Source organism: Oncorhynchus nerka, linkage group LG14 (assembly GCF_034236695.1).
Source record: "Oncorhynchus nerka isolate Pitt River linkage group LG14, Oner_Uvic_2.0, whole genome shotgun sequence".
Classification (NCBI taxonomy): Eukaryota; Metazoa; Chordata; class Actinopteri; order Salmoniformes; family Salmonidae; genus Oncorhynchus; species Oncorhynchus nerka.
The window spans coordinates 4912748-4940223 of NC_088409.1; the positions used below are offsets into that span (position 1 = coordinate 4912748).

Below are 27476 nucleotides of genomic sequence, written 5' to 3' on the forward strand. Positions count from 1 at the left end.
CCACCACCACCATGGTAGCCCACACCACCACCACCATGGTAGCCACACCACCACCACCATGGTAGCCCACACCATCACCACCATGGTAGCCCACACCATCACCACCATGGTAGCCCACACCACCACCACCATGGTAGCCCACACCACCACCACCATGGTAGCCCACCACCACCACCACCACCACCATGGTAGCCACACCACCACCACCATGGTAGCCCACACCACCACCACCATGGTAGCACACCACCACCACCATGGTGGCCCACACCACCACCACCATGGTAGCCCACACCACCACCACCATGGTGGCCCACCCACCACCACCATGGTAGCCCACACCACCACCACCATGGTGGCCCACACCACCACCACCATGGTAGCCACACCACCACCACCATGGTAGCCCACATCACCACCACCATGGTGGCCACACCAGCACCATGGTAGCCCACCACCACCACCATGGTAGCCCACACCAGCACCATGGTGGCCCACACCACCACCACGGTGGCCCACATCACCACCACGGTGGCCACATCACCACCACCATGGTAGCCCACATCACCAACACCATGGTAGCCCACATCACCACCACCATGGTAGCCCACACCACCACCACCATGGTAGCCCACCACCACACCAGCACCACGGTGGCCCACATCACCACCACCATGGTAGCCTACACCACCACCACCACCACCAGCATGGTAGCCCACACCACCACCACCACCATGGTAGCACACCCACCACCACCATGGTGGCCCCACCACCACCACCATGGTAGCCACCTACACCACCACCACCATGGTAGCCACCACACCACCACCACCATGGTAGCCCACACCACCACCACCATGGTAGCCCACACCACCACCATGGTGGCCCACACCACCACCATGGTAGCCCACACCACCACCATGGTGCCCACACCACCACCACCATGGTAGCCCACACCACCACCATGGTTTTACACCACCATGGTAGCCCACACCACCACCACCACCATGGTAGCCCACCCACCACCATGGTAGCCCACACCACCACCACCATGGTGGCCCACACCACCACCACCATGGTGGCCCACACCACCACCACCATGGTAGCCCACACCACCACCACCATGGTAGCCACACCATCACCACCATGGTAGCCCACACCATCACCACCATGGTAGCCCACACCACCACCATGGTAGCCCACACCACCACCACCATGGTGGCCCACCACCACCACCACCACCACCATGGTGGCCCACACCTCACCACCACCATGGTAGCCCACACCACCATCACCATGGTAGCCCACACCACCACCACCATGGTAGCCCACACCACCACCACCATGGTAGCCCACACCACCACCACCATGGTGGCCCACACCACCACCACCATGGTAGCCACACCACCACCACCATGGTAGCCCACACCACCACCACCATGGTAGCCAACACCACCACCACCATGGTGGCCCACATCACCACCACCATGGTAGCCCACACCAGCACCATGGTGGCCCACACCACCACCACCATGGTAGCCCACACCAGCACCATGGTGGCCCCACCACCACCACGGTAGCCCACATCACCACCACGGTGGCCCACATCACCACCACCATGGTGGCCCACATCACCACACCATGGTAGCCCACATCACCACCACCATGGTACCCACACCACCACCACCATGGTAGCCCACATCACCACCAAGGTAGCCCACACCAGCACCACGGTAGCCCACATCACCACCACCGTGGTAGCCTACACCACCACCACCACCACCAGCATGGTAGCCCACACCACCACCACCACCACCAGCATGGTAGCCCACACCACCACCACCATGGTAGCCCACACCACCACCACCATGGTGTGCCCACACCACCACCACCACCAGTATGGTAGCCACACCACCACCGTGGTGGCCCACACCACCACCACCACCAGCATGGTAGCCAACACCACCACCACCATGGTAGCCCACCACCACCACCACCATGGTAGCCCATCCCAGCACCACCACCACCACGGTGGCCCACCCACCACCACCACCACCACCACCACCACCACCATGGTAGCCACCACCACCACCAACACCATGGTAGACCGCACCACCACCACCACGGTGGCCACACCACCACCACCACGGTAGCCCACACCACCACCACCATGGTAGCCCAAACCAGCACCACGGTAGCCAATACCACCACCACCACCATGGTAGCCCACACCACCAGCATGGCAGCCCAAACCACCACCATGGTAGCCCACGCCAGCACCATGGTAGCCCGCCCCATCACCACCACCACCACCACCATGGTAGCCCATATCACCATGCCCACACCACCATGTGGTAGCCCACACCACCATGGTAGCTAACACCACCACCACCATGGTAGCCCATATCACCATGCCCACACCACCACCATGGTAGCCCTCACCCCCACCACCATAGTAGCCCTCACCACCACCACCACCACCATGGTAGCCCACACCACCACCACCACCACCATTAATCTAAACTAAATACAGGCCTTTGCCAACCAACCCAACTTTTTTTTTTAATAGTTTGTAGCAGTTTATCAGTTATGGGGGTTTCATGTCCAAATACAATAGAACAGAAAACTAGACCATGTAAGTCAGTTACCTGACAGTGTCTACGTGATCATGTTTGATGAGCACTGTTTGCATCCCTCATCCAGGGCGTTTGCCTGTTAGGTTTTCAGAAAGGGAAACTTAACAAACAGAGAAACCCATCCATTGTAATGACGCTGTTAATAGTCATGTGACTGAAACTCTTCACTCCATGTCCTCCTGTATTTAAATTTTTTTGTGTATATTTTTATTAAAGTTGTACATAATGTACATCAAGGATTTGACCATATCCTTCCCTCCATTCAACACCTCCACCAAACCCCCCTAGTCCCTTCCCTACCTCTCCGCCCTACCTCAGTCCACCCGCCTCGAATTTTGGATGAAAAGCGTGCCCAAATGTAACTGCCTGCTAGGTCTTCTGCTCCTCAGGTCGTGTGACATTTGAATCAAAAAGGTAACTTACGAACTCACCAATCAAACATGATATGTAAGAAAGTGGAACGCAAAGTTCATATTTGGCAAAATTAACTAATACGTAGGAGCTTCGTCCACGAGCTTCTTCTCCATTCACCTGCTAAACCAGAGCTCCCCTCTTGTATTTGAACTGAATACACATTTACACCTTTTACCTGTTACTCCATGTCCTCCTGCAATTTAACTAGTAGCCCACACCACCACCATGGTAGCCCACACCACCACCATGGTAGCCCACACCACCACCATGGTAGCCCACACCACCACCACCACCATGGTAGCCCATACCATCACCATGGTAGCCCACACCACCACCATGGGAGCCCATACCACCACCATGGTAGCCCATACCACCACCATGGTAGCCCACACCACCACCATGGTAGCCCACACCACCATGGTAGCCCATACCACCAGCATGGTAGCCCACACCACCACCATGGTAGCCCACACCACCACCATGGTAGCCCACACCACCACCATGGTAGCCCACACCACCACCACCATGGTAGCCCACACCACCACCACCATGGTAGCCCACACCACCACCACCATGGTAGCCCACATCACCACCACCATGGTAGCCCACACCACCACCATGGTAGCCCACACCACCACCACCATGGTAGCCCACACCACCACCACCATGGTAGCCCACACCACCACCACCATGGTAGCCACCACCATGGTGGCCACCCACCACCATGGTAGCCCACACCACCACCACCATGGTAGCCCACACCACCACCACCATGGTAGCCCACCACCATGGTAACCACCCACCACCACCATGGTAGCCCACACCACCACCATGGTAGCCACACACCACCACCATGGTAGCCCACACCACCACCATGGTAGCCCACACCACCACCATGGTGCCACACCACCACCATGGTAGCCCACACCACCACCACCATGGTAGCCCACACCACCACCATGGTAGCCCACACCACCACCATGGTGGCCCACACCACCACCATGGTGGCCCACACCACCACCATGGTAGCCCACCACCACCACCATGGTGCCCACACACCACCATGGTAGCCCACACCACCACCACCATGGTAGCCCACACCACCACCACATGGTAGCCCACACCACCACCATGGTAGCCACACCACCATGGTGGCCACCACCACCACCATGGTAGCCACACCACCACCATGGTAGCCCACACCACCACCATGGTAGCCCACCACCACCATGGTAGCCCACACCACCATGGTAGCCCACACCACACCACCATGGTAGCCCACACCACACCACCACCATGGTAGCCCACACCACCACCATGGTAGCCCACCACCACCATGGTAGCCCACACCACCACCACCATGGTAGCACCACCACCACCACCCATGGTAGCCCACACCACCACCACCACCATGGTAGCCCACACCACCACCACCATGGTAGCCCACACCATCACCACCACCACCATGGTAGCCCACACCACCACCACCATGGTAGCCCACACCATCACCACCAACACCATGGTAGCCCACACCACCACCACCATGGTAGCCCACACCATCACCACCACCACCATTGTAGCCCACCACCACCACCATGGTAGCCATCACCATGGTAGCCCACACCACCACCACCATGGTAGCCCACACCACCATGGTAGCCCACACCACCACCACCATGGTAGCCAACACTACCACCACCATGGTAGCCCACATCACCACCACCATGGTAGCCCACACCAGCACCATGGTAGCCCACACCACCACCACCATGGTAGCCCACACCAGCACCATGGTAGCCCACACCACCACCACGGTAGCCCACATCACCACCACGGTAGCCCACATCACCACCACCATGGTAGCCCACATCACCACCACCATGGTAGCCCACATCACCACCACCATGGTAGCCCACACCACCACCACCATGGTAGCCCACATCACCACCAAGGTAGCCCACACCAGCACCACGGTAGCCCACATCACCACCACGTGGTAGCCCACACCACCACCACCACCTCCAGCATGGTAGCCCACACCACCACCATCATGGTAGCCCACACCACCACCACCATAGTAGCCCACACCACCATCACCACAACCAGTATGGTAGCCCACACCACCACCACCGTGGTAGCCCACACCACCACCACCACCACCAGCATGGTAGCCAACACCAGCACCACCATGGTAGCCCACCACCACCACCACCATGGTAGCCCACCCCAGCACAACCACCACCACCACGGTAGCCCACCCCACCACCACCACCACCACCACCACCACCATGGTAGCCACCACCACCACCACCACCATGGTAGCCCACCACCACCACCACCATGGTAGCCCACACCACCACCATGGTAGCCCACACCACCACCACCATGGTAGCCCACCACCACCATGGTAGCCCACACCACCACCACCATGGTAGCCCACACCACCACCATGGTAGCCCACACCACCACCACCACCATGGTAGCCCACACCACCACCACCATGGTAGCCCACACCACCACCACCATGGTAGCCCACACCACCACCACCATGGTAGCCCACCACCACCACCATGGTAGCCCACACCACCACCACCATGGTAGCCCACACCATCACCACCATGGTAGCCCACACCACCACCACCATGGTAGCCCACACCACCACCACCATGGTAGCCCACACCACCACCATGGTAGCCCACACCACCACCATGGTAGCCCACACCACCACCACCACCACCACCATGGTAGCCCACACCACCACCACCATGGTAGCCCACACCATCACCACCACCACCATGGTAGCCCACACCACCACCACCATGGTAGCCCACACCATCACCACCACCACCATGGTAGCCCACACCACCACCACCATGGTAGCCCACACCACCATCACCATGATAGCCCACACCACCATCACCATGGTAGCCCACACCACCACCATGGGTGCCCACACCACCATGGTAGCCCACACCACCACCACCATGGTAGCCCACACCACCACCATGGTAGCCCACACCACCACCAGCATGGTAGCCCACACCACCACCATGGTAGCCCACACCACCACCATGGTAGCCCACACCACCGCCACCATGGTAGCTCACACCACCGCCAACATGGTAGCCCACACAACCACCACCATGGTAGCCCACACCACAACCATGGTAGCCCACACCACCACCACCATGGTAGCCCACACCACCACCACCATGGTAGCCCACACCACCACCACCATGGTAGCCCACACCACCACCACCACCACCACCATGGTAGCCCACACCACCACCACCATGGTAGCCCACACCATCACCACCACCACCATGGTAGCCCACACCACCACCACCATGGTAGCCCACACCATCACCACCAACACCATGGTAGCCCACACCACCACCACCATGGTAGCCCACACCATCACCACCACCACCATGGTAGCCCACACCACCACCACCATGGTAGCCCACACCACCATCACCATGGTAGCCCACACCACCACCACCATGGTAGCCCACACCACCATGGTAGCCCACACCACCACCACCATGGTAGCCAACACTACCACCACCATGGTAGCCCACATCACCACCACCATGGTAGCCCACACCAGCACCATGGTAGCCCACATCACCACCACCATGGTAGCCCACACCAGCACCATGGTAGCCCACACCACCACCACCATGGTAGCCCACACCAGCACCATGGTAGCCCACACCACCACCACGGTAGCCCACATCACCACCACGGTAGCCCACATCACCACCACCATGGTAGCCCACATCACCACCACCATGGTAGCCCACATCACCACCACCATGGTAGCCCACACCACCACCACCATGGTGGCCCACATCACCACCAAGGTAGCCCACACCAGCACCACGGTAGCCCACATCACCACCACGTGGTAGCCCACACCACCACCACCACCTCCAGCATGGTAGCCCACACCACCACCATCATGGTAGCCCACACCACCACCACCATAGTAGCCCACACCACCATCACCACAACCAGTATGGTAGCCCACACCACCACCACCGTGGTAGCCCACACCACCACCACCACCACCAGCATGGTAGCCAACACCAGCACCACCATGGTAGCCCACCACCACCACCACCATGGTAGCCCACCCCAGCACAACCACCACCACCACCACGGTAGCCCACCCCACCACCACCACCACCACCACCACCACCATGGTAGCCACCACCACCACCAACACCATGGTAGCCACCACCACCACCACCACCATGGTAGCCCACACCACCACCACCATGGTAGCCCACACCACCACCATGGTAGCCCACACCACCACCACCATGGTAGCCCACACCACCACCATGGTAGCCCACACCACCACCACCATGGTAGCCCACACCACCACCATGGTAGCCCACACCACCACCACCACCATGGTAGCCCACACCACCACCACCATGGTAGCCCACACCACCACCACCATGGTAGCCCACACCACCACCACCATGGTAGCCCACACCACCACCACCATGGTAGCCCACACCACCACCACCATGGTAGCCCACACCATCACCACCATGGTAGCCCACACCACCACCACCATGGTAGCCCACACCACCACCACCATGGTAGCCCACACCACCACCATGGTAGCCCACACCACCACCACCACCACCACCATGGTAGCCCACACCACCACCACCATGGTAGCCCACACCATCACCACCACCACCATGGTAGCCCACACCACCACCACCATGGTAGCCCACACCATCACCACCACCACCATGGTAGCCCACACCACCACCACCATGGTAGCCCACACCACCATCACCATGGTAGCCCACACCACCACCACCATGGTAGCCCACACCACCACCACCATGGTAGCCCACACCACCACCACCATGGTAGCCCACACCACCACCACCATGGTAGCCCACATCACCACCACCATGGTAGCCCACACCAGCACCATGGTAGCCCACACCACCACCACCATGGTAGCCCACACCAGCACCATGGTAGCCCACACCACCACCACGGTAGCCCACATCACCACCACGGTAGCCCACATCACCACCACCATGGTAGCCCACATCACCACCACCATGGTAGCCCACATCACCACCACCATGGTAGCCCACACCACCACCACCATGGTAGCCCACATCACCACCAAGGTAGCCCACACCAGCACCACGGTAGCCCACATCACCACCACCGTGGTAGCCTACACCACCACCACCACCACCAGCATGGTAGCCCACACCACCACCAGCATGGTAGCCCACACCACCACCACCATGGGAGCCCACACCACCACCACCATGGTAGCCCACACCACCACCACCACCAGTATGGTAGCCCACACCACCACCACCGTGGTGGCCCACACCACCACCACCACCACCAGCATGGTAGCCAACACCACCACCACCATGGTAGCCCACCACCACCACCACCATGGTAGCCCATCCCAGCACCACCACCACCACGGTAGCCCAACCACCACCAATACCACCACCACCATGGTAGCCACCAGGTTACCACCAACACCATGGTGACCGCACCACCACCACTGGTTAGCCCACCACCACCACCATGGTAGCCCAAACCAGCACCACGGTAGCCAATACCACCACCACCACCATGGTAGCCCTCACCACCACCACCACCACCATGGTAGCCCTCACCACCACCACCACCACCATGGTAGCCCTCACCACCACCACCATGGTAGCCCTCACCACCACCACCACCACCATGGTAGCCCTCACCACCACCACCACCACCATGGTAGCCCTCACCACCACCACCACCACCATGGTAGCCCACACCACCACCACCACCACCATGGTAGCCCTCACCACCACCACCACCAGCATGGTAGCCCACACCACCACCACCACCACCATTAATCTAAACTAAATACAGGCCTTTTCCAACCAACCCAACTTTTTTTTTTAATAGTTTGTAGCAGTTTATCAGTTATAGAGGTTTCATGTCCAAATACAATAGAACAGAAAACTAGACCATGTAAGTCAGTTACCTGACAGTGTCTACGTGATCATGTTTGATGAGCACTGTTTGCTTCCCTGATCCAGGGCGTTTGCCTGTTAGGTTTTCGGGAAAGGGAAACTTAACAAACAGAGAAACCCATCCATTGTAATGACGCTGTTAATAGTCATGTGACTGAAACTCTTCACTCCATGTCCTCCTGTATTTTTATATTTTTGTGTATATTTTTATTAAAGTTGTACATAATGTACATCAAGGATTTGACCATATCCTTCCCTCCATTCAACACCTCCACCAAACCCCCCTAGTCCCTTCCCTACCTCTCCGCCCTACCTCAGTCCACCCGCCTCGAATTCTGGATGAAAAGCGTGCCCAAATGTAACTGCCTGCTAGGTCTTCTGCTCCTCAGGTCGTGTGACATTTGAATCAAAAAGGTAACTTACGAACTCACCAATCAAACATGATATGTAAGAAAGTGTAACGCAAAGTTCATATTTGGCAAAATTAACTAATACGTAGGAGCATCGTCCACGAGCTTCTTCTCCATTCACCTGCTAAACCAGAGCTCCCCTCTTGTATTTGAACTGAATACACATTTAAACGTTTTACCTGTTACTCCATGTCTTCCTGCAATGTAACTAGTAGCCCACACCACCACCATGGTAGCCCACACCACCACCACCATGGTAGCCCACACCACCACCACCATGGTAGCCCACACCACCACCACCACCACCACCACCATGGTAGCCCACACCACCACCACCATGGTAGCCCACACCATCACCACCACCACCATGGTAGCCCACACCACCACCACCATGGTAGCCCACACCATCACCACCACCACCATGGTAGCCCACACCACCACCACCATGGTAGCCCATACCATCACCACCACCACCATGGTAGCCCACACCACCACCACCATGGTAGCCCACACCACCATCACCATGGTAGCCCACACCACCACCACCATGGTAGCCCACACCACCACCACCATGGTAGCCCACACCACCACCACCATGGTAGCCAACACTACCACCACCATGGTAGCCCACATAACCACCACCATGGTAGCCCACATAACCACCACCATGGTAGCCCACACCACCACCACCATGGTAGCCCACACCAGCACCATGGTAGCCCACACCACCACCACCATGGTAGCCCACACCACCACCACCATGGTAGCCCACACCACCACCACCATGGTAGCCCACACCACCACCATGGTAGCCCACACCACCACCACCATGGTAGCCCACATCACCACCATGGTAGCCCACACCACCACCACCATGGTAGCCCACACCACCACCACCATGGTAGCCCACACCACCACCACCATGGTAGCCCACACCACCACCATGGTAGCCCACACCACCACCACCATGGTAGCCCACACCACCACCACCATGGTAGCCCACACCATCACCATGGTAGCCCATACCACCACCACCATGGTAGCCCACACCACCACCACCATGGTAGCCCACACCACCACCACCATGGTAGCCCACACCACCATGGTAGCCCACACCACCACCACCATGGTAGCCCACACCACCACCATGGTAGCCCACACCACCACCACCATGGTAGCCCACATCACCACCATGGTAGCCCACACCACCACCACCATGGTAGCCCACACCACCACCACCATGGTAGCCCACACCACCACCACCATGGTAGCCCACACCACCACCACCATGGTAGCCCACACCACCACCACCATGGTAGCCCACACCACCACCACCATGGTAGCCCACACCACCACCACCATGGTAGCCCACACCACCACCACCATGGTAGCCCACACCACCACCACCATGGTAGCCCACACCATCACCACCATGGTAGCCCACACCACCACCACCATGGTAGCCCACACCACCACCACCATGGTAGCCCACACCATCACCACCATGGTAGCCCACACCACCACCATGGTAGCCCACACCATCACCACCATGGTAGCCCACACCACCACCACCATGGTAGTCCACACCACCACCATGGTAGCACACACCACCACCACCACCATGGTAGTCCACACCACCACCATGGTAGCCCACACCACCACCATGGTAGCCCACACCACCACCACCATGGTAGTCCACACCACCACCATGGTAGCCCACACCATCACCATGGTAGCCCACACCATCACCACCATGGTAGCCCACACCATCACCACCATGGTAGCCCACACCATCACCACCATGGTAACCCACACCACCACCACCATGGTAGCCCACACCACCACCACCATGGTAGTCCACACCACCACCATGGTAGCACACACCACCACCACCATGGTAGTCCACACCACCACCATGGTAGCACACACCACCACCACGGTAGCCCACACCACCACCACCATGGTAGCCCACACCACCACCACAGTAGTAACCCATTTCCGACTGTATTATTTTCATATATGATTTCCCATAAACTAGTCTAGACCTGCTCAGCAAGTGACCATACAGAGATTAGGGAGATGACGTATTGAAAGGGAAACTTAACGAAATGTAAACCCTTCCTTTGTAATGATCCTATAAATAGTCCTGTGACTGAACCTCTTCACTTCGAGAGACATCATATCCTAGAAGGATCTCATCATGGGTATCAAGGGTTTGGCCAACTTTATAGGTGACCATGGAGAGATTTTAACAAATGATAATTTCAGAAACAGCAAGGTAGTCATAGATGGTTGTAATATCTACCACTCTCTTTATTTGACCTCATGTGATCAGCAGCATGGAGGGGATTATGATGTATTTGAGGACCAGGTCTGCAAGTTCTTCAAGGCGCTGAGAGATTGTAGCATTGAACCTTATGTGATTATAGACGGAGGCTCCGACCCCACCGACAAAAAGTTTGAAACTGTCAGAAAACGAGCTGAATCAAAGATCGACACAGCCAACAAGTGGTCCAAGGGGCTTCGAGGGGCCAGGTTAATACCAACCCTTGCCAGACAAGTCTTTAAAGAGGTCCTTTCCAGCTTAGGGGTCCCGTTCGCACAGGCCCTTTCTGAGGCAGACCAAGAAATAGCCTCACTGGCTCAAAAGTGGAAGTGTCCGGTCCTGTCCAATGACAATGACTTTTATATTTTTGACATCCAGGCAGGATATCTGCCTTTCTACCATTTTCAGTGGCAGAACGCGTCAGTGCAACGCTGGAGTTCTCAAAATTACATTCCCTGCAAGCGGTACACCACAACAAGCTTCTGCAGACACTTCAACATCAACAGACAGCTTCTCCCAGTCTTCGGTGCCATCGCAGGAAACGACTATGTCAACTTGTATAAGATGGGCTTTCCCATCAGGTGGAAAGACAGCTTGTCGATGGAACCGAATTGGAAGCGCGGTAAGTTTGAACATATTTCGCGTATACCGAAGTAAACATAACTACTACAGATGCATTCAGGTCGTCTAGTGGTTAGAGTGTAGGGATGGCAGGTAGCCTAGTGGTTAGAGTGTAGGGACGGCAGGTCATCTAGTGGTTAGAGTGTAGGGACGGCAGGTAGCCTAGTGGTTAGAGTGTAGGGACGGCAGGTAGCCTAGTGGTCAGAGTGTAGGGACGGCAGGTAGCCTAGTGGTTAGAGTGTAGGGACGGCAGGTAGCCTAGTGGTTATAGTGTAGGGGCGTCAGGTAGCCTAGTGGTTAGAGTGTAGGGACGGCAGGTAGACTAGTGGTTATAGTGTAGGGGCGTCAGGTAGCCTAGTGGTCAGAGTGTAGGGGCGTCAGGTAGCCTAGTGGTTGGAGTGTAGGGACGGCAGGTAGCCTAGTGGTCAGAGTGTAGGGACGGCAGGTAGCCTAGTGATTAGAGCGTTGGGTCAGTAACCAAAAGCTTGCTAGATCGAATTCCCGAGCTGACAAGGTGAAAAAAATCTGTCGTTCTGCCCCTTAACAACACAGTTAACCCACTGTTCCTAGGCCGTCATTGTAAATAAGAATTAGTTTCCCGAACTGACCTGCCTAGTTAACAAATAATGATATAGATACAGTGGGGAGAACAAGTATTTGATAGACTGCCGATGTTGCAGGTTTTCCTACTTACAAAGCATGTAGAGGTCTGTAATTTTTTTATCGTACGTATACTTCAACTGTGGGAGACGGAACCTAAAACAACAATCCAGAAAATCACATTGTATGATTTTTAAGTAATTAATTTGCATTTTATTGCATGACATAAGTATTTGATCACCTACCAACCAGTAACATGAGGTGATGGGGGCAGATGAATGGCACGACATTGGGCCTCGGAATCTTGTGACGGTATTTCTGTGCATTCAAAATTTCCATTGATAAAATGTGATTGTGTTCATTGTCCGTAGCTTATACCTGCCCTTACCAACCAACTCAACCAGTTTTGGGTTCCAGATCCAGAGAACAAACAACCCAACCCCGTTTTTACAAATTGTGTGCAGCAGCTTGTCTATTACGATGTTTCATTTCCAAGTCAGATGGAATAGAAAACGTTTTATATAATACATTCCTCCTCCTTTTTAGGTACCATTCTCTCTTTGTGTTGTCTGACCATGAATTTAAACATTTATATTCTGGTTAGAGCCAGTTTGTGCTGTTCTGTGAAGGGGAGTAGTACACAGCGTTGTACGAGATCTTCAGTTTCTTGGCAATTTCTCGCATGGAATAGTCTTCATTTCTCAGAACAAGGATAGGCTGACAAGTTTCTGGCCATTTTGAGCCTGTAATCGAACTCACAAATGCTGATGCTCCAGATACTCAACTAGTCTAAAGAAAGCCAGTTTTATTATTTCTTTAATCAGTACAACAGTTTTCAACTCTTCTAACATAATGGCGAAAGGGTTTTCTAATGATCAATTAGCCTTTTAAAATGATGAACTTGGATTAGCTAACACAACGTGCCATTGAAACACAGGAGTGATGGTTGCTGATAATGGGCCTCTGTAGCCTATGTAGATTTTCCATTACAGATTACATATTTTTTTTTACATTTGTTAGCATTTTTTTCAGACCTCTACATTTTTTCTGTTGATGTGATTTAAGCATTGACATGGACTCAGAACATCAATTTACGTTGTTTTTCTCTCTGAATAATTGTAATATTGAGAGTAAAAAACAGAATTTGGAATAATTCAAAATAACATTTTATAGGCCCCCTTAGAGTTGTTATTTGACTATTATAAACACTATATTATATATATATATATATTATAACAATACCACAATACCCCATAATGACCCCATAATGACATCACAATACCCCATAATGACATCACAATACCCCATAATATTATATATATATATATTATAACACTATATTTGACCAGAAAACACATCTCTTGTACAAGGAACAGGGGAAGAGTTGCAGGGTTGAGGAGAGGAGAAGAATTTGACGATTTGAAAGCTATTTTAAAAAATGAGTAGCTCGTGACAATCCATTTTCTTTATGTAGCTGTCATGCTAGAAAAGGTTGGAGGGATCTCCAGCCTGCTGTACAGGCTTCCTTCTTTTCACTCTGTCAATTAGGTTAGTATTGTGGAATAACTACAATGTTGTTGATCCATCCTCAGTTTTCTCCTATCACAGTCATTAACGTCACCATTGACCTCAAGGTGAAATCCCTGAGCGGTTTCCTTCCTCTCTGGCAACTGAGTTAGGAAGGATACCCGTATCTTTGTAGTAACTGGGTGTATTGATACACCATCCGAAGTGTAATTAATAACTGGTGTAATTGATGGTCAAAGGGATATTCAATGCCTGCTTTATTTGATATATATATATATATATATATATATATATGTTGTTTTTTTGTGCTTGGGAAGGGGTTGTCTTTTTCAACAAGTTGCTGAAATGGCTGGCCAGTTTCCAGGAGAAGCAGGAGGCCTTGGACAATGTGCCTCTCCTCATTGGTCATGGTAAAAACAACATGGATGCTGCCCTCCAGGCCCTCTCTCAGGGCATAGAAACATACCAGACTCAACCCGAATGCCTGGAGCGTTTCTTCAATGATGGCGAAGCGCCTGATCCCGGCCTTCTCCCAAACCATCTGAGTGTCCTTCCAGACTGGACCCTGCTGCCGTTGACGAAGGGGACACTTCCCCCCTACATGATATACATTCTGCAGCGGAGGCCAGTGATACAAGGTATCCAAGTGGAAGATCACAGCTTACCCAGTGGGAACATCACCTCTCGGCCCATACGGCAGGTATTCTACGGGCTGCTGCTGGGTGAAGGGAGGGAAGTGGAGGAGTATGACAGGGAAGGGAAGAACCTGACCAGCAGCAAGGTTACAGCCATCCTGCCCAGTGCTGCACAACAGCTGCAGCTGGACACACTGGATCAGGTATGTCGACATGTGATATAGTATACAGTATATAAGTTATATATACATGTGATATAGTATACAGTTATAAGTTATATATACATGGGATATAGTATACAGTATATAAGTTATATATACATGTGATATAGTATACAGTATATCAGGTATGTATACATGTGATATAGTATACAGTATATCAGGTATGTTTACATGTGATGTAGTATACAGTATGATATAAACATACTGCTGTTGATTCTGAAATTAATTCTCATTCTCTTGTTCTGTCTCTTAGGCTCCACCTACAGTGCGGCTTGAGGTGTTTTTAGAGACCGTTGGTGTGTCCCAGTCCACTTTGAATGGTGTCCCATCTCACCTGGGACTTCCTGTGGCTGTTACCTACTACTGGCTGAGGCACGCCCATCCCCGACCAGACCTTCCTCTCCTGCAGGCCCTGCTACTAGGACTGGTGTTCGGAGAGCTCTGCAGACAGAGGAAGAGCCAGAGAGGTATGGACCAGAATATGAATGAAAACACACACACAGCCACACACAACTTAGAATGTATAAATAAAGTGTGTGAAGTGTATCAGGGTTTATAGAGGAGGAACCAGTGTTGGAGAGGATGAGAGGGCTGATCCAGAGACGTGCTATGAGTCCAGGCCTGGGTGTGGTCCACGTCTATAACCAATGGGAGCGCTGCATGAGGGATGGCCTTTACCTGAACCAACTGCTGTGCTTCCCTCTACTTGAGCCTCAGTGTGCCTGGTAAGGTGTCCCTTCCTAAAACAACCCTAACCTCTAACCTTTAGAGTAGACCAGTGGTATTCCTTTACATTGTATTCTAGCCCAGCAGCAACACAGCTAATTCAACCCTTTGTTGTTTCCCTATTGGAGTCTAGGCTGTACAAGGGAACTCTGCTGCACCAGCTTGTGGGCCAACTGAGAGGGGGGGTGACCCCGGATTCTCTCCTGATGGAAGACCCTTCCTCTGTGCAGCTGTACAGAGCCATGCTGGAAGCCACTATATAGGACCACTATATAGGGACCCAATTTTTTGTGACATTTTAGTGACAGAAGGCCTGGGTAGGAAGGCCCCACTTGCATACACCCACCCACCCACACACACACACACACTCATGAAGTAGTTTCACTTTCATTCACACACAGAGCATAAAGAAGAATGAACATCGATAAGAGAATTTACATTTATTTAAATAAAATAAGAAAAAAAGAGAAGAAATTAATTGGGAATGAAGTTTATTGAAATGATCATTCAAGGTTAAATAGGTTAAATGTTGAAAGTTGAAAACATTGGGAAATATGAAAGGAGGATTAAAGTAGTGCAGTAATAGAGGTTTCTAGCTTGAGTTGTAAATCCACAGGTCAGAACAGCCAGGCAGGAGGTGGGGGGTTAGTTGGTGCTGAAAATGTACCTCATGAGCAAATGCCGTATTAGGTGTTAATGCATCATTGGAGCAGGAGTTAGCCACAATGAGTTAGCAGACAGGAAGACTGTTAGCCACAATGAGTTAGCAGACAGGAAGACTGTTAGCCACAATGAGTTAGCATACAGGAAGACTGTTAACCACAATGAGTTAGCAGACAGAAAGACTGTTAGCCACAATGAGTTAGCATACAGGAAGACTGTTAGCCACAATGAGTTAGCAGACAGGAAGACTGTTAGCCACAATGAGTTAGCAGACAGGAAGACTGTTAGCCACAATGAGTTAGCAGACAGGAAGACTGTTAGCCACAATGAGTTAGCAGACAGGAAGACTGTTAGCATACAGGAAGACTGTTAGCCACAATGAGTTAGCAGACAGGAAGACTGTTAGCCACAATGAGTTAGCAGACAGGAAGACTGTTAGCCACAATGAGTTAGCAGACAGGAAGACTGTTAGCCACAATGAGTTAGCAGACAGGAAGACTGTTAGCCACAATGAGTTAGCAGACAGGAAGACTGTTAGCCACAATGAGTTAGCATACAGGAAGACTGTTAGCCACAATGAGTTAGCAGACAGGAAGACTGTTAGCCACAATGAGTTAGCAGACAGGAAGACTGTTAGCCACAATGAGTTAGCAGACAGGAAGACTGATGGTAGAAAGGACTCTCTTTGAGCTGGAAGAACCTGTCGACTGCTGGAACAAGATTTTTGCTTTCGCTTTTTAGCTTGAGATGTTTTTAGGTTTTTATTCTACTTATATTTAGGTTTTTATTCTAGTTATATTTAGGTTTTTATTCTACTTATATTTAGGTTTTTATTATACTTATATTTAGGTTTTTATTATACTTGGTTAAAGGAACATTCTAGGGGGAATCCTTAAGGTGACCTCATTGATAGAAGTGTGTTAAAGTAGCTGCTAGAGTTGTTTATACATTGTAGAAGGTAACCTGTTTTTCTTGTTATTAAATACTGTGTTTCTTTGAAAACTCTGTTTATACAGTGTTACACACAAAACAACATAAATACTCAACTAGAAAAATAAATAAAAAGAATAGCTTTAAAGATATCATACTTTAGACAAGTTAAACACACCGAGCAGAAGGCTACATAGGTTGAAGGGCAATCTGTAGTACAGGGACAGAGCAGACACCTCACCATTGTTCAGACAAGGGATAGGGGTGGAGAAATGCAACCACTCACAGACAGTCATGACGAATCAACCTCAATGCCCCCCCCCCCCAATTTGGGGTTCCCACGTGTATTGAATTAAATGTTTTCTAGTTTCAGAGAGCACAACACATCTCCCACCCAATATGTATAAGATGGGGGAGCTGCCATCTTCCAGTTCTGTAGTATTAGCCGTCTAGCTAAAAGAGTTGTATAAGCAACAGTGTCCAACTGAGTTCTGGACAGGCGGATAGCTATGGGCACTACTCCAAAAAGGGCTGTAAGGGGAGACGGATCTATAACAGTGTCATATATATATATATATATATCAGAGAAACATTTAAATGTTCATTCCCAGAAAGCTGACAGTTTATGACAGCCCCAAAACATATGAGACAGTGTGGCTGGTTCCGTTTGACATCTGACACAGGTAGGATCAAAATCAGAGAATGTTCTTCCCAGTTTGGCCCCGGACCAGTGGATACGGTGAACCACCTTGAATTGAATGAGGCTGTGTCTAGTGCTAAACGAGGACGAGTGCACCCTGTGCAGCACAGATTCCCAGGGTTCTGAAAGTCATTAATGATTGCATATACATCTGAAATTGAGCCCCTAGGAAGCTTGTTCAGCTCAAAGATGCTCTCTATAGCTGTATTCGCAGGCCTATGGGGAAATTCAGGTGTGTTAGCTCTGACAAAGTTCCTAATCTGGAGATAGCGGAAGAAGTGGGATTGGGGGAGGTTGAACTTTTCCTGTATCTGAGCAAAAGAGGCAAACGTATCCTCAAAGAATATTTGGGCTAGTGAAGAGAGGCCCAGTGAGGAGAGGCCTAGTGAGGAGAGGCCCAGCGAGGAGAGGCCCAGCGAGGAGAGGCCCAGCGAGGAGAGGCCTAGTGAGGAGAGGCCTAGTAAGGAGAGGCCTAGTAAGGAGAGGCCTAGTAAGGAGAGGCCTAGTGAGGAGAGGCCCAGTGAGGAGAGGCCTAGCGAGGAGAGGCCTAGCGAGGAGAGGCCCAGTGAGGAGAGGCCTAGCGAGGAGAGGCCCAGTGAGGAGAGGCCTAGCGAGGAGAGGCCCAGTGAGGAGAGGCCTAGTGAAGAGAGGCCCAGTGAGGAGAGGCCTAGTGAGGAGAGGCCTAGTGAGTGCCAGACGGCAAAAGCCCCATCATTCAAAGATGGAGGAAATAATATGTTCTGATTGATTGGGCCTGATAGAGAAGAGCCTCGGAGGCTAAAGGCTAAACGGAACTGATACCAAATTTGAAGAGACTGCTTTACAATTGGGTTGACACACTTTTTGCCCAGGGACACTGGGAGAGACGAGCACAACACAGAAGAAAGCGCATCAGGTTTACACGATTCAGACTCCATCTGAACGCAGAGTGGTCTAGGGCCAGTAGGATCAGTCTGCAGCTAGTACAAAAGGTCTCTGAAATTTGCAGCCTAAAAGTATGTCTGAAAATTTGGTAGAGCTAAACCACCCAATGCCATGAATGTTTGATCCAGTGAATTAAAAAAAGATTTGGGAATAAAAATGGGTAAACATTGAAATAATGTTCAACACATTCATTTTAAATTACATTAATCCTTCCAATAAGAGAAAGAGGTAGCGAATTCTAAAAAGTTAAAGATTGTTTCAAACTGTCTGCTCGAGTAACAATGTTTTCCTGAAACCAATTTGAATATTTGCTTGTCACTTTAACTCCAAAGTAGGTGAATTTATCCCGGACAATCCCAAACTTAAAACTCTTAAAAGAGCACTTTAAAGCAGCCTTCTTTACAGGAAAAAGCTCACTCTTGCCTAGATTCAGCTTGTACCCTGAGATTGATCCAAACGTTTTAAGAACAGATAAGGCACGTGGCAATGAGGTATCAGGGTTGGAGATAAACAAGGAGGTCGTCATCATATAGCGAGACTTTCTGCTCTAAGCCCGTCCTGATTATACCTTGAATGGCATCATTAGAGCGTAGTGCGATGGCGAGGGGCTCGATTGCCAAAGCAAACAACAAGGGGGAGAGTGGACAACCCTGTCTTGATCCGCAGTGCAAGGGAAAATAGTCAAAGAACAAGATGTTAGTTCGTACCGAAGCCATGGGAGAAAAATAAATTATCTTTATCCACGCAGTGAATTTGGGGCAAAAGCCAAATCTTTTAAGGGCAGCTGTTAGGTAATCCCACTCAACTCGGTCAAACGATTTTTCCGCATCAAGTGAGACCACCAACTCCGGGTCACCCTACGCTGGGGAGTACAGTATAATCATAAGGCGTCTAATTTTGAAAAACAAATGCCTATTTCTCACATGCCAGACTGGTCAGAGTGTATTACTTGGTGCAGCGAGCCTTCCATACGGATGGCTAAGAGCTTGGCTAGGATTTTGTAATCACAGTTTAAAAGCGAGATTGGGCGATAGGATCCACATTCCAGGGGGTCTTTGTTTTTCTTTAACTTCATAGTCCTCCCCATCGCGTATGCGGGATCGTGACTACAGCCTCAAGCTCATTACCATAACGCAACGTTAGCGATTTCTAAAAATCGCAAATGAAATGAAATAAATATGCCTGCTCTCAAGCTTATCCTTTTCTTAACAACACTGTCATCTCAGATTTTCAAAATATGCTTTTGAACCAGAGAAAATCAATAATTTGTGTAAGAGTGTTGATAGCTAGCTTAGCATTTAGCGTAGCATTTAGCACGCAACATATTCACAAAAACCAGCAAAGGAATCAAATAAAATAATTTACCTTTGAAGAACTTCAGATTTTTCAATGAGGAGACTCTCAGTTACATAGCAGATGTCCAGTTTTTCCTGAAAGATTCTTTGTGTAGGACAAATCGCTCCGTTTTGTTACTATGCATTTGGCTACCGAAACTAACCGAAAATTCAGTCACCTACACGTCGAACTTTTTTCCGAATTAACTCCATAATATCGACTGAAACATGGCAAACGTTGTTTGAATCAATCCTCAAGGTGTTTTGTCATATATCTCTTCATTGAAATGCCGTTCCTGGAAGCATGCTTTGTTCTCAGAATCGCATGGAAAAATACCAGTAGCTGAGTTTTGCGCACCAATTTCCACGCAGGACACTGTGCGGACACTTGGCAATTGTAGTCTCTTATGGTCAATCTTCCACTGATATGCCTGCAAATACGTCACAATGCTCCAGACCCCTTGGGGAAACGATAGAAAGGGTCCGTTCATTCCTGTCGCATTCACAGCCATATAAGGAGATCATGGAAAACGTAGCTTCGGAAATCCTGTTCATTTCCTGGTTGCTGAAACATCTTGGTTTTGGCTGAAGGTTTTGTTCAAGGGCACTCACAGTGAAAATCTTTGCAGTTCTGGAAACGTCAGAGTGTTTTCTTTCCAAAGCTATCAATTCCATGCATAGTCGAGCATCTTTTCGTGACAAAATATTGCGCTTAAAACGGGCACGTCTTTTTATCCAAAAATGAAATAATGCCCCTAGAGGACTATGAGGTTAATAGTAATGAAATTGAAGACTGATAAAGACTAGGCGGTAGCTTTGAGGTATATTAAGGCACTCTGCAAATAATTGAGACAAGAATGGGCAAAGCAGACCAAAAAACGTCCTGTAAAATTTGGTTGGAAAACCATCCGGACCCGGTGATTTACCACTTTTTATTGCAGACACTGGTGTTGCAATCTCCTCAGGTGTAAATTCTTCTTCTAAACAGTCACGGGAGTCTGTATCAATTGAAGGCATATTCAAACCATTAAAGAATGAATCAATCAGCAAAGAGTCTTGAGGAGATTCAGAGGTGTATAGCACAGAGTAAAATGGTTTGAATTGATCATTGATCTCTTTATGTATAACTGTGGTGGCACCAGACAGGATCCTTATTTGTGGGATTAAACATGAGGCCTCAGATTTACGGATCTGATGTGCAAGGATTTTACTGGAGAAAAAAGTGAATCTCTTGTGCAATCAAAATGACAAAAGCACCACTTGTAGATGTATATAATTATATTCCCAGTCTTATAACAGCCATTGAGAGAGAAAATAAATCAAATGTATCAAGGCTCTCAACCAAAAACCTAATTTGAAGTAAGCAAATCGTAGTAAGATGATCAACAAATATAAATGTCTAGTTGGACGATGAGACAACTTACAGCCAAGACCAAAAAACGATGTGTGTGCAACGTTGAAAGTTTGTTGGGCATAAATGACGTTCAAAACCTTAAAAATGGAAGTAAGACCCCCAAAAACGTGTAGCTTTGGAACATTTACTGTTTACTGGGTCGGTACAAACAGATGCAGTAAACAAATACACTAGACACTACTAGACACTATGTAAACATTTACACCAGACACTACTAGACACTATGTAAACAAATACACCAGACACTACTAGACACTATGTAAACAAATACACTAGACACTACTAGACACTATGTAAACAAATACACTATACACTACTAGACACTATGTAAACAAATACACTATACACTACTAGACACTATGTAAACAAATACACTATACACTACTAGACACTATGTAAACAAATACACTAGACACTACTAGACACTATGTAAACAAATACACTAGACACTACTAGACACTATGTAAACAAATACACTGACACTACTAGATACTATGTAAACAAACTGAATAGGTGAATGAGACCTTCTAGAAATATAGGAGTAAAACCTTAATACAATAACATGAAAATGACTGACTGCTTGTAAGGCCAAGCACACTAGATGATCAAAACATTTCACCACATCAAATAAGCCTGAATGGGTTCGCCAACGCCCCAACTATACAAGACTAGTATGTTATAACTAAACATAATTCTACCACAGGTGGGATACTTACTTACTATCCACAGTTCGCAAGCAACAGTTGCTGATTTATGGGCAAGTTCAAGACTTGTTGATGTGACGTTGAATGTGAGCCGCAATCGTTGTAGTGTGCAACTCTGTTGTTGTTTTGAGTGATGTGATTGTTGGTCCCGTCTCGTTCTGTAGGATGGTTAGATCTGCTTTTAAAGTATCAGAAACCTCCTGTATTCGGGCCTCAATCGTAGCACCTACCTCCGTTTTCCTTTCAACTATCTCAGAGCGTAGTCGTTTGATGGCCTCGAATGTTCATTTTAGCGCCGCCAGGCCAAGCCGCACCCCCTGGTCCCTCAGGAGAGGGCGTTGATAAGAGTGGGTCTTGTCGGCCGGGTTTTCTCAAAGACCAATGTTTTTGGCATTATTTTTCGTCAACATGCTGACATTCGAAAGCAAAGTAGTCTTGGTTTTCACGGAAAGGGATCACCAAACTAATATTTGAAAATAAATACGGTTCTGTTGCGAAATTCACATAAACTTTAAGAATACTGCGGGAGCAAACGGAAAACATGGCAGTCGCCCGTCCAACCCTCAAAAATACTGTGCTTCTCAATTGTGATAGACAAAGAACATTTTATTTGCACATACCATTAATTAAGGGATTAGTTAAAGGCGCTGGAGTCTATCGGGAACCTGAGTTGCTGGTATAAAGGAGCCTGAGACCCAACTATACTGTAGGTACTGAGTGGATTGGTAGGAGTCGTGAGAGGGGCGTCTCTGGGTTAAGCCAACCCAGGGGAGGGTGACCCACTCATAGTGTGCTTAGGTTGAAACTCTGGCCCGGACGATCCTGAAAAGGCTCGGGGTTTATAGGTTCAGGGTGAGGGAGATCAGGCCAAAGAGTTCAATCTAGGTTTCATCAGACCAGAGAATCTTGTTTCTCATGGTTTAGAGTTCTTTAGGTGCCTTTTGGCAAACTCCAAGCAGACTGTGCCTTTCATGTGCCTTTCACTGAGGAGTGGCTTCTGTCTGGCCACTCTACCATAAGAGCCTGATTGGTGAAGTGCTGCAGAGATGGTTGTCCTTCTGGAAGGTTCTCCCACCGCCACAGAAGAACTCTGGAGCTCTTTCAGAGTGACCATCGGGTTCTTGGTCACCTCCCCCAATTGCTGAGTTTGGCCCGACGACCAGCTCTAGGAAGAGTCTTGGTGGTTCCAAACTTCTTCCATTGAACTTCTCTTGGGTAGGGGGCAGCATTCGGAATTTTGGATGAAAAGCATGCCCAAATTAAACTGCCAGCTACTCATCCCCAGAAGATAAGATATGCATATTATTAGTCAATTTGGATAGAAAACACTCTGAAGTTTCTAAAACAGTTCGAATCATGTCTGTGAGTATAACAGAACTTATGTAGCAGGTGAAACTCCTAGGACAAACCATTCACATTTTTTTTGAGGTCACTCTCTTTTCAATGGATTTTCATTGGGAAACCATATTTCTAAGGGACCTTCTTGCAGTTCCTACCGCTTGCACTGGATGTCAACAGTCTTTAGAAATTGGTTGAGGTTATTCCTTTGTGTAATGAAGAAGTACGGCCATTTGAAGGAGGGTCACACGAAGTGTCCTGTTAGAAGCGCATGACCAGAAAGCTAGCTACAGTTGGCTTTAATCCTGTATTGAACACAGATCATCCCGTCTTCAATTTGATCAATTATTTACGTAAAAAAATACCTAAAGTTGTATTACAAAAGTAGTTTGACATTTTTTGGCAAAGTTTACAGGGAACCTTTGAGATATTTTGTAGTCACAATTCACAATTTTGGAACCAATGTTTTTCTGGATCTCCATGTGTAACTCTGTGTTGTTGTCTGTTCACACTGATATGCTTTATCTTGGCCAGGTCACAGTTGTAAATGAGAATAAAATTACATGGGCTTGCTCCTACCTATCTTTCCAATTCCGTCCTGCCGTACATACCTACACATACGCTACGGTCACAAGACGCAGGCCTCCTTACTGACCCTAGAATTTCTAAGCAAACAGCTGGAGGCAGGGCTCCATTTTTATGGAATGGTCTGCTTATCCATGTGAGAGACGCAGATTCGGTCTCGACCTTTAAGTCTTTTTTGAAGACTCATCTCTTCAGTAGGTCCTATGATTGAGTGTAGTCTGGTCCAGGAGTGTGAAGGTGAACGGAAAGGTACTGGAGCAACAAACCGCCCTTGCTCTCTGTGCCTGGCCGGTTCCCCTCTCTTCACTGGGATTCTCTGCCACTAACCCTATTATGGGGGCTGAGTCACTGGCTTACTGTTGCTCTTCCATGCTGTCCAAAGGAGGGGTGGGTCACTTGAGTGGGTTGAGTCACTGACGTGATCTTCCTGTCCGGGTTGGCGTCCCCCCCCTCGGGTTCGTGTCGTATGGAAGACAAGGTTATACTCGGCCTTGTCTCAGGATAGTAAGTTGGTGGTTGAAGATATCCCTCTAGTGGTGTGGGGGCTGTGCTTTGGCAAAGTGGGTGGAGTTATATCCTGCCTGTTTGGCCCTGTCTGGGGGTATCGTCGGATGGGGCCACAGTGTCTCCTGACCCCTCCTGTCTCAGCTTGCAGTATTTATGCTGCAATAGTTTATGTGTCGGGGGGCTAGGGTCAGTCTCTTATATCTGGAGTAATTCTCCTGTCTTATCCGGTGTCCTGTGTGAATTTAAGTATGCTCTCTCTCTCCTCTCTCGCACACCAGCATGGTAGCCCACATCACCAGCACCACCACGACCAGCATGGTAGCCCACACCACCACCACCACCACGGTAGCCCACAACTCCACCAGCATGGTAGCCCACAACTCCACCACCGTGGTAGCCCACACCACCACCACCACAGTAGCCCACAACACCACCACCACGGTAGCCCACACCACCACCACCACTGTAGCCCACACCACCACCACCACGGAATATCCCACACCACCACCACCACGGAATATTCCACACCACCACCACCACGGTAGTTCACACCACCACCACGGTAGCCCACACATCCACCAATACGTTAGCCCACACCACCACCACCATGGTAGCCCACACCACCTCCACCACCGCGGTAGCCCACAACACCACCACCACGGTAGCCCACACCACCACCACCACCATGGTAGCCCACACCACCATCTAAACTAAATACAGGCCTTTGCCAACCAACCCCCAAACAATTTTTAAATAGTGTGTAGCAGTTTATCAGTTGTGGAGGTTTCATTCACAAATAAGATGCAACAGAAAACTAGACAAGGTAAGTCAGTTACCTGACAGTGTCTAAGTGATCGTGTGTGATGAGCACCGTTTGCATAATACATTCCTCTTCCAGGGCGTTTGCCTGTTAGGTTTTCGGAAAGAGAAACTTAACAAAAGAGAAACCCATCCATTGTAATGATTATGTAGATAGTCATGTGACTGAAACTCTTCAGTCCATGTCCACATGTATTTAAAAAAATGGTGTATATTTTATTAAAGTTTTACAGAATGTACATCAAGGATTTGACCATATCCCTCCCTCCATTCAACACATCCACCCAACCCCCCTAGTCCCTTCCCTACCTCTCCGCCCTACCTCAGTCCACCCACCTCGATTCCCTCCCTCCCCACCTCCCTCCCAACCACCTACCCTGATCACCCCATATAGCCAACCCGTCCCACACCCTCCCTCAATTCGGTCCTAGAAAACAAAAATTCTACAGAGATATCACAACAAATAAACAGTCAAGAATACTAGGGGGGATCGAGGTAGGGCTTGTCCTGTTGAGACTACTTCCAGACGCCTCGCTATTACCTTCCCCAGCACCTTTACATCCACATTAACCTCACTAGGGTAGGGGGCAGCATTATGAATTTTGGAAGAAAAGCGTGCCCAAATTAATCTGCCTGCTTCTCTGGTCCAGAAGCTAGGATATGCATGTAATATATTTGGATAGAAAACACTCTAAAGTTTCCAAAACTGTTAAAAATTATGTCTGTGAGTATAACATAACAGATATGGCAGGCGAAAACCTGAAGAAAATCCATCCAGGAAGTACTATTATTTTGAAAGGCTGTTTTTCCATTGAAAGCCTATCCACCATACAAAGACTTAGGATCCAGTTCACAATCTCTATGGCTTCTTCTACACGTGGCCAGTCTTTAGGCATTGTTTCAGGCTTTTACTCTGAAAAATGAGGGAGATACAGCACTTTCAACGGTGGAAATTTCCAGACATGAGCCCAACGCGTGATCGGGAGCCTTTCTTGTTTCTCCTTTTCTATTGACGAAGCTTTTATCCGGTTGAAATATTATTGATTATTTATGACAAAAAACAACCTGAGGATTGATTTTAAACAATGTTTGACATGTTTTTGACAGGTCTTCTGCTCCTCAGGTCGTGTGACATTTGAATCAAAAAGGTAACTTACAAACTCACCAATCAAACATGATATGTAAGAAAGTGGAACGCAAAGTTCATATTTGGCAAAATTAACTAATACGTAGGACCTGTTACTCCATGTCTTCCTGCAATGGAACTAGTAGCCCACAAAACCACCACCACAGTAGCCCACACCACCACCATGGTAGCCCACACCACCACCACCATGTTAGCCCACACCACCACCACAGTAGCCTACACCACCACCACCATGGTATCCCACACCACCACCACCACGGAACATCCTA

The 27476-nt window shown here is 49.8% G+C and overlaps 1 protein-coding gene across 1 annotated transcript; it reads left to right on the forward strand.

The window, feature by feature from the left end:
* Positions 1-11668: 11668 nt before the first annotated feature.
* LOC115115276 (protein asteroid homolog 1-like) lies at positions 11669-17111 on the forward strand. Its single transcript, XM_065027078.1, has 5 exons — positions 11669-12434; positions 14878-15398; positions 15670-15883; positions 15967-16141; positions 16276-17111. Exons 1-5 carry the CDS (start codon positions 11687-11689, stop codon positions 16403-16405), a joined length of 1788 nt encoding a protein of 595 aa, XP_064883150.1. The 5' UTR covers positions 11669-11686; the 3' UTR covers positions 16406-17111.
* The last annotated feature ends 10365 nt before the right edge of the window (positions 17112-27476 follow it).

Excerpts from the sequence above, each read along its gene's own strand:
- LOC115115276 (XM_065027078.1), top strand. The coding sequence starts at position 11,687 with ATGGGTATCAAGGGTTTGGCCAACTTTATAGGTGACCATGGAGAGATT. Across the intron at positions 15,399-15,669 it reads AGCTGGACACACTGGATCAG|GCTCCACCTACAGTGCGGCT; the intron begins GTATGTCGACAT and ends TCTGTCTCTTAG. Across the intron at positions 16,142-16,275 it reads CTTGAGCCTCAGTGTGCCTG|GCTGTACAAGGGAACTCTGC; the intron begins GTAAGGTGTCCC and ends ATTGGAGTCTAG.